The sequence below is a fragment of the Squalius cephalus genome, assembly GCF_949319135.1.
Source record: "Squalius cephalus genome assembly, chromosome: 3".
Lineage (NCBI taxonomy): Eukaryota > Metazoa > Chordata > Actinopteri > Cypriniformes > Leuciscidae > Squalius > Squalius cephalus.
Genome location: NC_137124.1, coordinates 40,909,822 through 40,925,562, shown reverse-complemented (window position 1 = coordinate 40,925,562; position 15,741 = coordinate 40,909,822). Strand labels below are relative to the sequence as shown.

At 38.4% G+C, this 15,741-nt stretch overlaps 1 protein-coding gene across 1 annotated transcript; it reads right to left on the bottom strand.

Moving 5' to 3' along the window:
- Positions 1–93: 93 nt before the first annotated feature.
- On the bottom strand, positions 94–15,281 carry LOC307155632 (Y-box-binding protein 2-A-like). Its single transcript, XM_079866413.1, has 10 exons — positions 15,126–15,281; positions 14,156–14,219; positions 13,798–13,831; positions 13,376–13,465; positions 13,032–13,283; positions 12,705–12,787; positions 8,700–8,880; positions 8,332–8,424; positions 8,139–8,214; positions 94–337 (listed from the first exon to the last, which is right to left on the bottom strand). Exons 1-9 carry the CDS (start codon positions 15,175–15,177, stop codon positions 8,179–8,181), a joined length of 885 nt encoding a protein of 294 aa, XP_079722539.1. The 5' UTR covers positions 15,178–15,281; the 3' UTR covers positions 94–337; positions 8,139–8,178.
- Positions 15,282–15,741: the final 460 nt, after the last annotated feature.

The following is a 15,741-nucleotide window of genomic DNA, read 5'->3' as shown; positions in this document are numbered from 1 at the left end:
TGGTCACATTTTTTCTACTGCTCATCGCCCATAGTACAGAACAAAACTATTAAGGGGAAATATTGTAAATATAATGGGCTTTTAGAGCAGGGATTTTTATTTTATTTTTTTTGCTATTTACTTTTAAATGGCCAAGTATGCATCAACCCAACCCTCCCTTCCCCACCAGCCCCTTCCTTTCCATCCATCCCTCTCTTTCTCTCTCCCTGACAGATGAAGGGTCCAAGACCACAAGCAGTGGATCATTTTGGGGGAGGGACAATGACATAGAAGCGAGGGGCAAGATGTTTGATGAGACAGGTGAGGTTCAACCACCCAAACTAACCCATCTTGGAACCTATGCAGTAACACAAGAACAACAAAATGTGAGGCATGAAAGAAAAACAAGGGCAACAAAGGACAGTGGGAGATGACAACAGTTATAGTTAACATTCAGACATATGCTGAACTTGCATATAAAACAGTGCAAAACGGACAAATTCACATTAGTTTAATTTTAGTGTACTAAAGCGTCTATCAGCTAAACTTAAGTGTTTATTGCAACATTTCATCCCTTTCTCAAACAACTAGACAAACGAATGGCTTTACACAAACCGTACTTCGCCTAGACAGGGCTTTCTTCTGTCACTGTATAGACTGGTTCATGGCCAACTACGCATGCCAGAGAAATAGGCTATTATAGGCGTTTATTTCAGAAATAAGAACATACCTTGCATCTGCCTCCATACATTAACAATTAGCCTACTTCTTTGGCACACCACCCGTTTTATTTAACTGATCAACTCTCAAAAACCGTGTAGTTAAGCTGCACAATGCACTGGACAGCACAGAGTAGTGTTGTGAATGCACAACAGTTCTGTGACTTTGGTAGTGGAAATGCCTTTGAAGCTTAGATGGCAGAGAAAATAAAATGCAAGTTGTGTGTGACATCAATTGATAACCAATATTAATATAAATCTCAGCTAAAACAAAAAGCTATGACTGCTGCATATTTATATTTAAATCAATACTGGTTTGCACTTCACTACAATGTAGGTGCATTTATCTACTTAGTTCAATTAAGTTAGGAGGGTAAATAAACTGAACTAGGACAATACTCACCTTGATTCTGTTCCAAAGGCTAATTACCTTCTTGAAGAAATAAAAATGTCCTGCTTATGCTTGCCCATTTGAAATGGCAGAGAACAGTGACTTTCATTAAGTTTTACAGACGCAAACGTGTCAAAATATTCCGATGCAAGGTAGTGTTTGGTGAGAAACAAACCGAAAACGTAATCAAGTGAAAATCTTGGCGTTGCAATCCACACACATTTTTGCCACACACAATTGACTAAACACATAGGTGAATTTTAGGGGTGTAACGATACACGTATTCGTATTGAACCGTTTCGGTTCGGTACGCATTACAAACCGAACAGTTCTTTGGACCATTTTTCCTGCCGACCAAAATTACGTTATTTCAAATGTAGGCGCGTGCGGGAAGTGCGCTCATAATGTAAGAGACGCTGGCGCGACCACAACATTGCCCAACATCAAATGACAAGTTGTATAGCGTTCCGATCGGCTCTTTAATATGACTTTGCAACATGCACTCGTCTCAATGAACGTGACGTCTGCGTCTGCCGAACGTGACGTCTGCGTCTGCCACATCACTCGTTCGTGTGCCGGACGTGACGTCTGCGTCTGCCGAACGTCTCGTCTGCGTCTGCCACATCACTCGTTCGTGTGCCGAACGTGACGTCTGCGTCTGCCATAGTCTGCTGCAAGGGCGGTTTCCAGCACATTCCACACACTCATTCTTTATTATTTTTTCCCACTGATCTTCAGTTGTATTTTATTAGCAATTAAGTGATTTTACCTTGCTTATGTATAGCTTTTATTCCAAATAGTAAATATGAATTTACACAAATGTTCATGTTAAAATATTTGTTTGCCATTGTTTCTTGTCAACATATCCTGATATTCATTCATGCGCTGTAACTAAAAGAGATAATTGATCAGTTCATGTCCTGCTTGGACAGTAGGCCTATAAAGAGTCATAAAACGGTGTCTCTATTTAGGCTATTATTTGAATTTCTTAAACATTTCCAAAACTGTAAAAGGTTAGGTTATATAAAAATAAAACATTCATAAATTATTTCATGATAAACATTAGCCTACTGAACTCATTTATAGTTAGGTATAAACGCAAATAATAATAATTCATTATTAATATCAGGCTAGTCTAGGCTACATATTTAGAAGACGCTTTTATCCTAAATGGGAACAAAGCAATTCGTCAAATGTCAGTCATAATATAAGATTATCAAATATAAACACAAGATTTTGACGCATATCCAAATTTGTGCGAAGTGTGGAGCGCGCTTGTTGCATGCCACGGAGGCGCGGGCACGAACACTTTCCTATCAACAGTGGGAACAACTTAAAATAGCCTGTAATAGCTGTAAACTCACAATAACAAGAAAACATTGTGCTTTTGTAAAATAAAAGAAAACAATCAGCCGCATGATCTCCGTGAACTGGAGCGCCTCTCAAAAATGAACTGAAACAGTGTGAAGGCCCTACTGCCTCACAGTCAGACTTGAGGAATATACATAAAGCTTGAAATGGCTACTTTTAAATGAACAAGTTCAAATCGAAAGTGTCTGATTATGTAATCCATAAAGGTTAATTTCTCTCTAAGGCGCATCCGCAGCGGAGATGGCGATATGTTTGCAGACACGGATTTAAAAAAAAAAAAAAAAACCACTTTGAAAAAATAAAGAGGCATTTTAATTGTTTAGACACATTTATTATAATTAGCCTACTTTTGCTGGTGCTTTGCAGCAAGATTTATGCGTGCGCTTGAGCTATAGCCTACCATGCATGCACCCAGTATTTAATTAATATAAACGTGCGATTAGTCGACTAATTGGTTAAATTACTACTAGTTGACTACAAAAATCTTTAGTCTATGGCAACTCTAATCAATACATTTATTTGACATGTTTTACTTATTATTTATTGGATAGTAATTATCCAGTTATTTACATTACATTAGTTGAGTTTACATATATAGCCTAATTAGTAAATGAACGGAAAAAAAAGAGATTCAATTAATATGCTAACCATGTATTTCTGCATTGCTTGTTCCTACACGAAAAGGATTGTTTTAAAGGTGACAATCCTTTATACCGTGAAGATTATACTGTATCTTGAAGATTGTTGTATTGTATCTTCTGTTATAAAGATGAAGATTGACATTTCGTTAATTAAAAATAATAAGCACATAATATTGTAAAAAAAAAAAAAAAAAAAAAAAAAAAGTTATGTTCTGCTATGCGTTTTGACTACTTTTTGTATTTTGTGTACCCTAATTTTATCTCTAGGTAATGAAGATATATATAACTTTTTTAAAGGGCCTCATTTTTCCTGGACCCGCTACAATTGAGGATCACTTTAAGCATGCACGCTAAGACAATTTGAAGTATTCCACTTAATACACAATAACACAATATACAATAATTAAGAACGTAGGCCTACCGCTTGCTGTTCTAGTGAGGACGGGCCGAAAAAAAATATTCCTCCAATTTATACCCACCCCACCACATACACCACAATTCTCTCTCTACACAACTTTAATAGTTGGGAATGCATTGCTGTACTTACTACATCTCACAATCCATAGTATATTGTTTATACATTGTTATTTCCCTGTCGACTGGTAATATAACGGATTGCACTTTATGGACTTTTTATTGCACTTATATTGTAAGATTATCTGATGTTATTTCGTTGTTATTTATAACAATGACAAAAGATCTCAGGGCTTGGGCCCTAATAAAAAATAAAGAACAAACAATATTTAGAAGACGCTTTTATCGAAAAAAGGAACAAAGCAATTCGTCATATGCCAGTCATAATACAGGTTAGACAATAATAATACAGGGTTTTATTTGATTATCACAAATAAACAAGATTTTGACGCATTTCCAACGGTTTGTGCGGAGTGGAGCGCGCACTGCGTGGTGGCACGGAGGCGCGGGAGCGAACACTTGTATTTTCCTATCAACAGTGGAAACAACTTAAAATGCTCATAATTTATGGTCATATAGAAAATAATAAATACATAATTCGCAACTACTTTTATTTGAGTAAACTCACAATAACAAGAAAACGTTTTGATTTCGTAAAATAAAATAAAACAATCAGGCGCGCTTTCATGATCTCTAGTTTACAAACTATTTAAAAAAAAAGTTTACAGTCGTTTTTTTTTTTTTCACCACAGGTGACTTATATATAAAAAAATAGTAGCCTATTTTTCAATTCTATTCTTCTATTTAAATGATCTACAGAAACAGTGGTTGCGCGATCGAGTTGTCTGTTTTAGTTTACCAAAGTGCTGTAGCCTAGGCCTTTTAAAACTATAAAAAAAATTAAAAACACAATAACAACCCCAACAATAAGCTATAAAAATGCAATAGCCTATATCAATTTTGTTTCTTCATATTTCTATCTTTGTGGGGGCATTTGGCCCTCAAAATGTGGGTTAAACAACACACACACACACATAAAATCCTATATATAAATCACAGACGTAGACGTCACGTTATAAGACAGACGCAAGTGTCACGTTCATTGAGACGAGTGCATGTTGCGATCGCAACCGCTGGCACACTGCACTGAGCCGTGTTGAGTAGAGTGTTAAATACGTGTTAGAGAAAAAAATAATTAATAACTTCACTGCCACACGTGAATGACGCGTGACGTCTGACTCGACACTTCACTGCCACGCGTGATTTACGTGACGTCTGCGTGACGACTGCGTCACGTCTGCGTCTTAAAATGAATGGAATAAATAGCAGAAAGAAAAAAAAAATAAGACGTTGAGTCAGACGTTCATTGAGACGTTTGCATGTAGCAAAGTCATATTAAAGAGCCAATCGGAACGCCATAAAGTTGCAATGAAAGAGGAACGACACTGCGCTACTCCTTATTTTGTGCGTCATCAGTTTGGACCAATGCAGCGCGAGCCGATCTTGATCAAGCGACACTGTTACTACACAGCGCTAAGAGATCCAGTACAGAACGCATGTGAATTCACCACTTAAGTAATGACATCGCTGCGAGATATAGTGAGAAGCAGGGGCGGCGCTAGGGCTGGGCTAAGGGGGCTTAAGCCCCAAATGTTTTTAGTAAAGCCCCGAATAATTTGTTACCTTGTCTTTCTCATAGAGCAAAACAATTAATCAGAAAAACAAATGTAAATAAGATTAGCCTACAACAGCCGCGATTACCTAATCACGAAAAGTGCATATTACAGTTTTATTTATTTTTCCCTTTGCATTAAAGGTACTTTACGACGTGCGTTTGTAGCATTGAGCATTGTAGCCAATCACAGACATGTCTGTTGAACGCATCGGCCAATCAGAGGCATTTAAATGAGTCGCTGTGCTGAAGATGTATTTTGCGCGAGCTCAGAGTTCTACACTTTCGCAAACCTGTCATTATTATTGGCAATAAACTTAAGATGCAAATAAGAGATTCACTGCAATGTATTTTATATTCTTGATGCTGCTCTGATGCACTCCATTACGCACCGATCTGTTTGTTAGGATGACTAAAAGTTCAGCGGTCTAGCTCATCAATGTCAAAATGATTAAAGAAGTGAACGAATGCCTGGTAAAATGTAAGTAGATAAACATTTAATATTTGACTGTTCTACAATAAAAATGTTCAACTACCGACAGTATCCGGGGATGCAAATTAGTCAAATTTATTTATTAAATTTAGCCTTTTTGAATTTACAATATGCTATTATTTCCTTGATTCATTTAGAGAGAATGCATACCTAATTAAAAATAAAATCTGATTTGCAAATAGTTACAATTATTTAACTAATGTTTTTTTCCTGCATAGAGAATTATGAGAGACGGTAACAAAGTTGCGCTGTTGAGGCTCGTGCAGTTATTTATAACATATTATAGTTAAGAAACAATATATAGCCTAGGCTACGCATGACCAGAGAGCTGTTTTCCTGAATGAAATAAATGAAAAAATTAATTGAAAACGTTTTTGTTCTGTTTCAGCAGCGAAAATAGTTCCAAACAAAGATCACAGCAGAACCACCGCGCATCTCACAGCAACACTCAGCCGTGTTTCATTAATGAATGATTCAGCGTTTTGAACGAATCTGTTGAGTCTAAGATTCAATTACCCATTTATAAACTCATTCTGAATAAATCAGCCGTTTGAACGAATCGTTTGAATGAATGACTCAATGACTCGCTCATTAAGACGGTCGCCTGCCGCCTCCTACTGGCGGTTTAGTTTCATAAAGTAGGCTATCATTCTTTTCAACATTCCTTATTTGTACATTCAAAAATATTTAAAATAATCTAATTTAATACAGTTCTAATTTTTCAATGTAAATTATTTAATTTGATTGGTAACAGCCTAATGTCTTATTATTTGAATTGAATATATTGATCAAATTTAAGAATTTGAAATGAAAGATGGAGCAAACATTTAATAAAATAAAACCTTATAAAAGGTACAAAAAATTATTCTGAGTGTTTTCAAACAGTGATGTAATGAAACATTGACAATTTAAGTTTGAAGGGAGTAAAGCCTCCGTTTAGGCTATTAAGGAAATGTAATTTTGCCAAAAGAAGAACTTTTATTTTAAATAGATGTTCATTTTAAATCAGCCTACTTCAGTGTGATGTTACTATTATCATGCTTAACACTGAGAATTTGAATAATTGTAATGTGATGAGCAGATGCAGATATCCAAATCAAAGAATATGGGCGGTTTGCGGGTGGATTATTTATTTTTAACAGCGGATTCGGGTGACTCAAAGTGCACCAGATTAATGAATTTATCTTTAAAATGTACCAAAATTTCTTCCGGGGGGGGCATGCCCCCTAGAGGTACCAGGCTCCACCCACAAAAATAATGTCGAAAACACATTAGGCTATATGATGATATATGAAAAATAACATTTAATTACCTTATTATTAAAATACATTATTAGGATTTTACCACCTCCGCCTCATTTTGAGCCAGGAAAAACCCGGAATACAATAATAAGCCTTTATTTGTCTTTATTCCCATAAATCGCTTTTATAAATAATTAATGAATTCCTTTATATAAAAATACCAAATTTTAGTTTGGGCTAAAGCCCCGAATATCCACTGACCTTAGAACCGCCCCTGGTTAGAAGCATTCACATTTCTCCGTTATTAACGGATTAAACAGCGCTGACGTGGAAACCAGGAAGAAACATTGTGCTTTCGTGTAACGTCGGTTTTATTTCGACATTATGAATAAAATTGCTGCCCTCAAATGTTAATCTGAAATAATATAAACCTTTGTTTATTACTACTACAATATTACATTTCATTTTTTTTTTTTATAAGGAGCTGTTTTTGTTTTATATGCTCCTAAGAAGAGTCAAGTATAGCTCCATCATTGCTCAAAGTAAAAAATTATCATACTTTATGATGTTAGTTTTAATGAAAAATATTAAAATCAAGGAAATTTCTCTGGCATTAGGCTACTTTCTTTTTGCTGTTTCGAAAACGTACCGAACCGTGACACCAGTGTATCGTATCGACCCGAACCGTGAATTTTGTGAACCGTTACACCCCTAGTGAATTTATTGTTGAATTTGTGTTGTGACATTCGTTAGTCTGGTTGTTTGATGAGAAAGATGAAATGTAGTTGCAATAAATATTTTAAGAATTCATCCAACTGAAGCAGTGGATGAATATTATTCTGTTGCACGTAACTGAGGAAAACTGATGACGACACGGTTTGATCTTTGGTTAACCAAACAGCGGAAAGGTGCATTTCATTCCTGCCCACATATAGAAGTCGAATATTCAAGCTGTCTACACCTGAACGTAAAAATATTTCAGCTTGATTTTTAGTTCAATCAAAAAAGGAATGAACGAATTATACACGGATTGTCTTTGCAAATGCAAATTAAAACCAATTATTTTCTCAACTTTTTAACTAAGCATTTTAGAATATAAAGTGGCTGCTGCTTAATTTTGCAAGCTGACAACATTTTATGCATTTTAACAGCAGTTGAGGTTTGATGGCCGAAACACTTTACCGCCTTTAAAATCAGTTTAGCTCTGGAAGTCCCACCTCTTGCCAGGGTCACATGACTTCTTCCAGGTCACAGAAATCATTCTGAGGGCTTGGAAGCTGTAGGGACAGGCGCCTACACAGGAAAACAAAAAAATGAGTTGTTAGTGCACATTTAAGTCATTGGCTAAATAAATAAATAAATAAATAAATAAATAAATAAATAAATAAAAGACATGCATATACAACTCACCTCATTTTTAGGGGACGTTTCAGAAGAGGATTTCACATTAGCAGGCTTGGAGGCCCGAGCTGGGGACTCAGGTTTTTCAGGTTCGTCTCCATCCTAAACAATGACAAGCCAGATATTTATACAACCTAGCTGAACACAGTTGTGGGACAGAGCTATATTAGGCTAAGATGCATTGTTTTAAAAGTCAAAATATATTTGACTAATATACATCTTATTTGCATGTCCAGCAGAGTCCAGAGAAAATAGCCCCGTTCCAGAATTGTGGCAGCTAACGTTAATATAACTAAAATCAGGCAGCGAGGACACAGATAATATTGTCAAGTTGAACTACATCACTTCAGTCGTGCGTTTTTCTGGAAACCACTTACTTTAGAGGTACCGGATTCAGATTTCCTCTGTCTGCGCCGACTGAACTGTCTGCGGGGTTTCCGGGACTGCTCTTCTGTCTGCTCCCCATTGGTCTGGTCCTCTTTAGGGGGTGACTCTTGCTCTTCTGCAGGGGCTACCACCTGTTGAGCCTCTCCAGGGGGTGGCCGGGGTTGAAATGGCCTGGGCATCACAGAAGAGACTTTTGCACTTGCATAAAATACAATAAACAAGCACATGCTCTCTTGCATATTTAAGGCAATGAAATTGAAGACCTCTGAAGGAATCATATAAATAAAGGTGACTTGACTATTAATTTGCATATTATTTACATAGTACTTCACAGTAACAAACAGGAAAATAACATTCAATGATGCAAACTTCATCAAATATGAGAAATTCTGCTGCAAGCCAGTTCAGTGGGTAAAGTTCATCAATAATGAAATTAGTTCAATTCAGCTATAAGCAGCTCTACAAAAGACAATGTCATTATTCAGCTGGAGTCAGTTCAGTGTTGATTTAATTCAGTTACCAAAAAGCAAGGATTTACCAGAACACATTCAAACACATGTAGAAATGGTGATCTGGTCAAGTGATCAAGTGATCTGGTCAGCTGGTCAAACAGGCATTATAAATTAAATTGTATTCAAGACTACTTATTACTCAAAACATTTTCCAGCCCATAATTTCCTGATTTTCCAAATCAGGACCCGTATGTATAAAACTTCTCAGAAATGCTCCTAAGAATCTAGTCTTAAGCTTTGACTTAAAGCTGCCGTCGGCAACATTTTGGAATATATTCAGTGAAATCGACACTATAATCCGACAGAACAACATAAATAAGGTGGTTTTAGAAAAAAACCTGAGTTTCTAACTCCACCTAGAGCGTGTTATTTGTTTTGCAAAAATCCACCGCTCCCGGATCATCGGGTCCAATCAGCGCAGGGGGGTGTGATATCTGACTGTCAATCAAAGGTCGTGCACAGGCCACAGATCCCCCCTCCCTCACGCACGTTACAATATCACATGCACACGACACGCCTGAAGTTCGCCTGAAGATTGTACGAAGCGTGATGGCGGAGAGAAAATCTACTAACAAGCTTCCTCGGTTATACTATCTATGGATAGATTAGCCAGGGCAGCCTACCTTCGAGTCCATGGTGTTGATCGATGCTGAAGAGACGGACGCGTTCACAGAAAATCTGGTGCACACGCACTGACGAGCACGACCTCGATGGGAGGGTGCTCGCTGGTAGTGGGGGAGGGGCATGAGAGTTGTAAACATTCAAAATTTTGGCTAAGTCGACCCAATCTGTCAGACTTGCCGACTGCAGCTTTAAATGTCAAAATTCTTAGTAAAAAGTAGGACTTGTCTAAAAGTAAGAAACTTTTATAAAGAAGCTAATAGCAACTTTCAGGAAAGTCTAATGCCCTATTCGCACGGGATAAGTATTACCTGGTGACCTCTAGTAATTTGTAATAATTGCGGAGGTTGTCTGTGATCTTAATCCCGTGCGAATCGGCCACATCTGTAATTTGTACAGTAAAAATTCCCCCGCAAATGACCTACCATATTCCAGCAAACACCGAGGTCCTGTGATAATATTAGTCCCGTGCGAATCGGCATCTCTGTGATTTGGTTGGGTCGTTTACAATTTTTTCAAGGTTTTTGTTTCCGGTGCGCTTTCTTATCCATCTTTCGCGAAGAATGGAGGCTGCGCTGGAGTGTTTTGATCATATTCAGTGAAATCGACACTATAATCCGACAGAACATAAATAAGGTGGTTTTAGAAAAAAACTGAGTTTCTAACTCCACCTGGAGCGTGTTATTTGTTTTGCTCAAAAAAATGAGTTTTGTTTTGTACACTGCTCAAAAAAATTAAAGGAACACTTTGAAAACACATCAGATCTCAATGGGGAAAAATATCATGCTGGATATCTATAGTATTATGGACTGGGTAATGTGTTATGAACGAAAGGATGCCACATCGTTTGATGGAAATGAAAATGATCAACCTACAGAGGACTGAATTCAAAAACACCCCGGAAATCTAAGTGAAAAAATTATGCAGCAGGCTTGTCAATTTTGCTGAAATTTCATTGCAGCAACTCAAAATGGTACTCAGTAGTTTGTATGGCCCCCACGTGCTTGTATGCATGCCTAACAACGTTGGGGCATGCTCCTAATGAGACGATGGATGGTGTCCTGGGGTATTTCCTCCCAGATCTGGACCAGCGCATCACTGAGCTCCTGGACAGTCTGAGGTGCAACCAGGTGATGTCAGATGGACCGAAACACAATGTCCCAGAGGTGTTCTATTGGATGTAGGTCAGGTGAGCGTGGTGGCCCTTCAATGGTATCATTCCTTCATCCTCCAGGAACTGCCTGCATGCTCTCGCCACATGAGGCCGGGCATTGTTGTGCACCAGGAGGAACCCAGGACCCACTGCACCAGCATAGGGTCTGACAATGGATCCAAGGATTTCATCCCGATACCTAATGGCAGTCAGGGTGCCATTGTCTAGCCTGCAGAGGTCTGTGCGTCCCTCCATGGATATGCCTCCCCAGACCATCACTGACCCACCACCAAACAGGTCATGCTGAACGATGTTACAGGCAGCATAACATTCTCCACGGCTTCTCCAGACCCTTTCCTGTCTGTCACGTGCTCAGGGTGAACCTGCTCTCATTTGTGAAAACCACAGGGCATAAATAAGGTGGTTTTAGAAAAAACCCGAGCTTCTAACTCCACCTGGAGCGTGTTATGTTTTGCAAAAATCCACCGCTCCCGGATCATCGGGTCCAATCAGCGCAGGGGGAGTGTGAGATCTGACTGTCAATCAAAGGTCGTGCACACGCCACAGATCCCCCCTCCCTCGCGCACGTTACAATATCACATGCACACGACATGCCTGAAGTTCGCCTGAAGATTGTACGAAGCATGATGGTGGAGAGAAAATGTACTAACAAGCTTCCAATTCCTCGGTTATACTATCTATGGATAGATTAGCCAGGGCAGCCTACCTTCGAGTCCATGGTGTTGATCGATGCTGAAGAGACGGACGCATTCACAGAAAATCTGGTGCACACGCACTGACGAGCACGACCTCGATGGGAGGAGGGGCATGAGAGTTGTAAACATTCAAAATTTTGGCTAAGTCGACCCAATCTGTCAGACTTGCCGACTGCAGCTTTAATTAAGACACTGGAACTTTAATATTCAAATTTATAAAAAATAAAATTGCTTTGCATGGTGCAAAATGATCACGAATTAGTATTAATGCTGTGGAATCCTTTTCTATTGATACAGGTCTAATTTACAGTTGGAGCAATGATGTGAACATGAGTTCCATCAGCAGGTCCAATAACTCCAGGGAAGCTTGCAATCCTCAAAAGTGGCTTGCTTTTGCTGCATGGTTTGAAGATCAGTTGGAAAGTCAATGAACTGCCATACAGTAGAGGCCAAAAGTGGAAGTTTCCAGCCTAGGGAAATTTACATCTTCACACTTTATCCAAATATTATTAAAATGTGTAAAGATTTTGTATGCTTATTGAGTAGATGTGCTTGGAGTTAATCATTTTGTTTGTGCTAATCTAATGAAACATGAGCATTGACAGCCAGAGCATTGACTTGTAGAGTGTTGTAGAGTGGGAGAAGTTATTACATTTCTTAAAGTCAAGTTACAAAAAGCATACGTTTACGATCAACCCTGTGTTGTTTTATCAACTCCCTGTCATCATATAACTCTAATACATTATATATTTGTTGGAAAGTGTGCAGTCTCTTCCTCTTGGCTGCAATCTTGTTACTCCAAGGTTAGGATACCTCTCCAGCACTCTTAAATAATTTAGGAGATGAGACCAAGTCTTAACACATGAGCCTTTATGAATCAGACTTCGTTTCAATATTCCAAGAATTACGTAATTTTACTCTATTAAGACTAAAATTTTACTCTAAGCAGCTTTATACATATGGCCCCTGGTCAGTATAAGTGGTGATATGAACCTTCGAAATCGAGGTCTGAACCTGCGAGGTGGTGGCCTCTGCTGGGCACCATCTACTTCCTCGTTCTTCTCGCCTGCTTCTCCCTAGAGCGGAGACAGAAAACGGCAAAACTCACTGACCAGTTGTGTGCAGTAATAAAACAAAATGAGCTAAAGTTTAAAGGCTTAATACCATGTTGAATATTGAAACTTAACATTGAACAGAATCTAGCTCATTTACTCTATGAAATATCACCAGGGCCTATAAAATTCAATATCAATGTTTCAAAAATACAATTAATCTAAGGTAGGGCAGACCTTCAGATAAAAAGATTCCAAATGACTTCACCTCGCCTTGTGGTGGAACAGGTCTCCTGCGTGGACGCTGGCGCCGAGGACGTGGCCGAGGGGCTCCTTTCTCTTCGCTGCCCTCTCCCTCAGTTGTGGGATCAGTTGGAGCATCCCCAGCTTTCTCCTCTCCTTCAGTAGGACGTGCATTACGAGGGTAAAAGCGCCTACGAAATCTGCGTTTATTGGGGGCGTATCGGCTGCCTTTGACAGGTATACCCCCTGGACCGGTCACATTCGCTGCCTCTGAGCCCTAAAGCAAATTCTCAGTTTTAGAGTGAAAATTGAGCAGTAAAACTCACTTTATTCCTATAACAATATTTTGATTGATCCAGAACCACTTACTTTAGCTGCTTCAACAACGTCAAACTCCACAACCTCACCATCCCCCACGCTTCTAAGGAACTTTCTTGGGTTATTCTTTTTTATTGCAGTCTGCTCAAAGGGAAAAGGCACATCCTTAGCATAACATTTATTTTCAATCAGTTATGGGTAGGTGAAGTCATCAAGTCAAACCATTTCAAAATTAATGTTGATATCTTAGGAGCACTTGAAATCCAGGATTTCTGAATAGGCGATACATCTTGGTAGGTTTTCTTTTTTGTAAATGTCAGTTAAACTTACTAGGCAAGAATGTCATGTTTGCATTTAACATCTTAGCCATACATCTGTTCAGAAGACAGACTAGTGGCATTACTCCACTAAAAAAAAAATATTTAAAATGGATTAAATTAAAGATTGCAATGTATTTATAAAGTAAACATTACCTGATGAACAAATACATCTTCTTTAGTATCATTTCTGTGGAACGAAAAGGGAATTCAATTACATTTTTAACAGACAACATATTTGATATTGTGAAGAAAAAAAACAGAGGGAAAAAACCTGATAATTAAAATGCTTGCTATTTAATTATAGAGGGGGTCCAGAAGTCTGAGATCACCTTGAACTGGGCTTTCATTATTTAAACCTGGAAATAACGTTTTAGAATTTAAAATAAATTTCAAATACCTGCACTAGTGGTCTCAGACGTTTGGACCCCACAGTATTTGACCCATCAGATGGTGTATTTGTGCATACAGTTAGTCTGACTGGTGAGGAGTCCTTTCAGCATTATGAACCTACCTATTGATAAAGCCATATCCATTGCGCACATTGAACCATTTCACAGTTCCTTGCACACCTGTTGCTGCAACATATCATAGAAATAATGCATCACCATCTAATAAAAAGTTATTTTGAGTGGTTGATGTGTTCTGACAGAATTCCGTATGCTCAAGCAAAGCCCGGTAAACAGACTCATTGGAACACTGTGGGCAACGTGTGTTAATTATTAACTATAAACTTTGAAACCTTTCAACCACTTAATTCGTTGTTCAAACACTGATCAGACATAAAGGAGACGAAAATACGTGTTTTTGGCCCAATAATGAGTTCTCACTAGATCAAGGTGGCCCAAGGGTAAACATGGTAAATTATGGCTAAAAATGTAAAGCTTTTACCTAAAGACATGCAACACACCTGCAGATAAATCCCTCCCACATAAAGCACATGGTAACAGCGCTCAGAAATGTGGGTCATCAACGCACTTTCACGGTGTAAACAGCCAAACGCTGAACCTGCTTCAAATATGACCAACTTTAGATCATACAAGACATGCTATTTCAGTTTCTCTTTGTGTAGTTACAGAAACAGAATATTAAATCCCAAAGAGACGATCAGACCGCCCAGTGAAGAGTAGGCTAACTCGGGAATAAATGGTAAAATAAAGTTCCAAAGAGGAAGGTAACCATGTGGTAAGAAGTATACCGAATTTTTTATCTATAGTATTCATGCAAATTCGCAAGTGTGAAATAAACTATTTCAGTACGCCTCAAAAATAAAACCATTTTCTGAAAAACGATAGCCTACTGTCGAAAGTTCAAGCAAAACACAAACTCAGAATAAACAGCGATCAATACGAAAAGCTATTTTTTTCTGAATTCTAAAGCCTGTCAGTCGCGTCTCATTCCATAAACATGACGTGTTCATTATTACGATTTGTAATGTGTATTAAATAAACGTATTATTGTCGCTAAAACCACGGAACCCCTACCGATGACTTTTCTCTCGGGCTGAGGTTGCTCAGACGCCTCTGTGTCGCTCATCTTCTCTCTCTGGATTTAACCCCCTCCCTCCAACTCACCAAACTTTGAGTTACTTGAGCGGCCACCTCAAACTTTTTATCCCGATTCTCTGTCAGGAAGGACTCAGCCTGGATTTAATTGGTCTTCAAGCGACCAATCCGCGAGTTCTATCTTCATTCTCGCGTGATTAATTGGGAGTCAGCGCGAGCGCGTGTGTCTCGCGCATAGACTGTAAAAAAATAGGTATCGCGCGAAAACCAACTTGTTCTTCACTCTACATTACGATTTTTTAAGTATTGATAACAAGATGCTAATGTTTTCTATATGATTGTGTCATAAATCATAATGTCATAATCCAGCTTCAGTCAGTCTGTAGGCTATAATGCCCTATGATAATGCCTCCTCTTCTGTCTCACCTTGTAAGAGGAAGCACAACACTTCTAAACGTAGGCCTATGTTCTTGCACAGCATATATTCATATTTATATATCTATCTGTCTGTCTGTCTATCAAAACATTAATATTTTGTAATGGTGACATGAAACACCAGTTTCTCTAGAAGATAGCTGTTGATAGAAAATCAGAC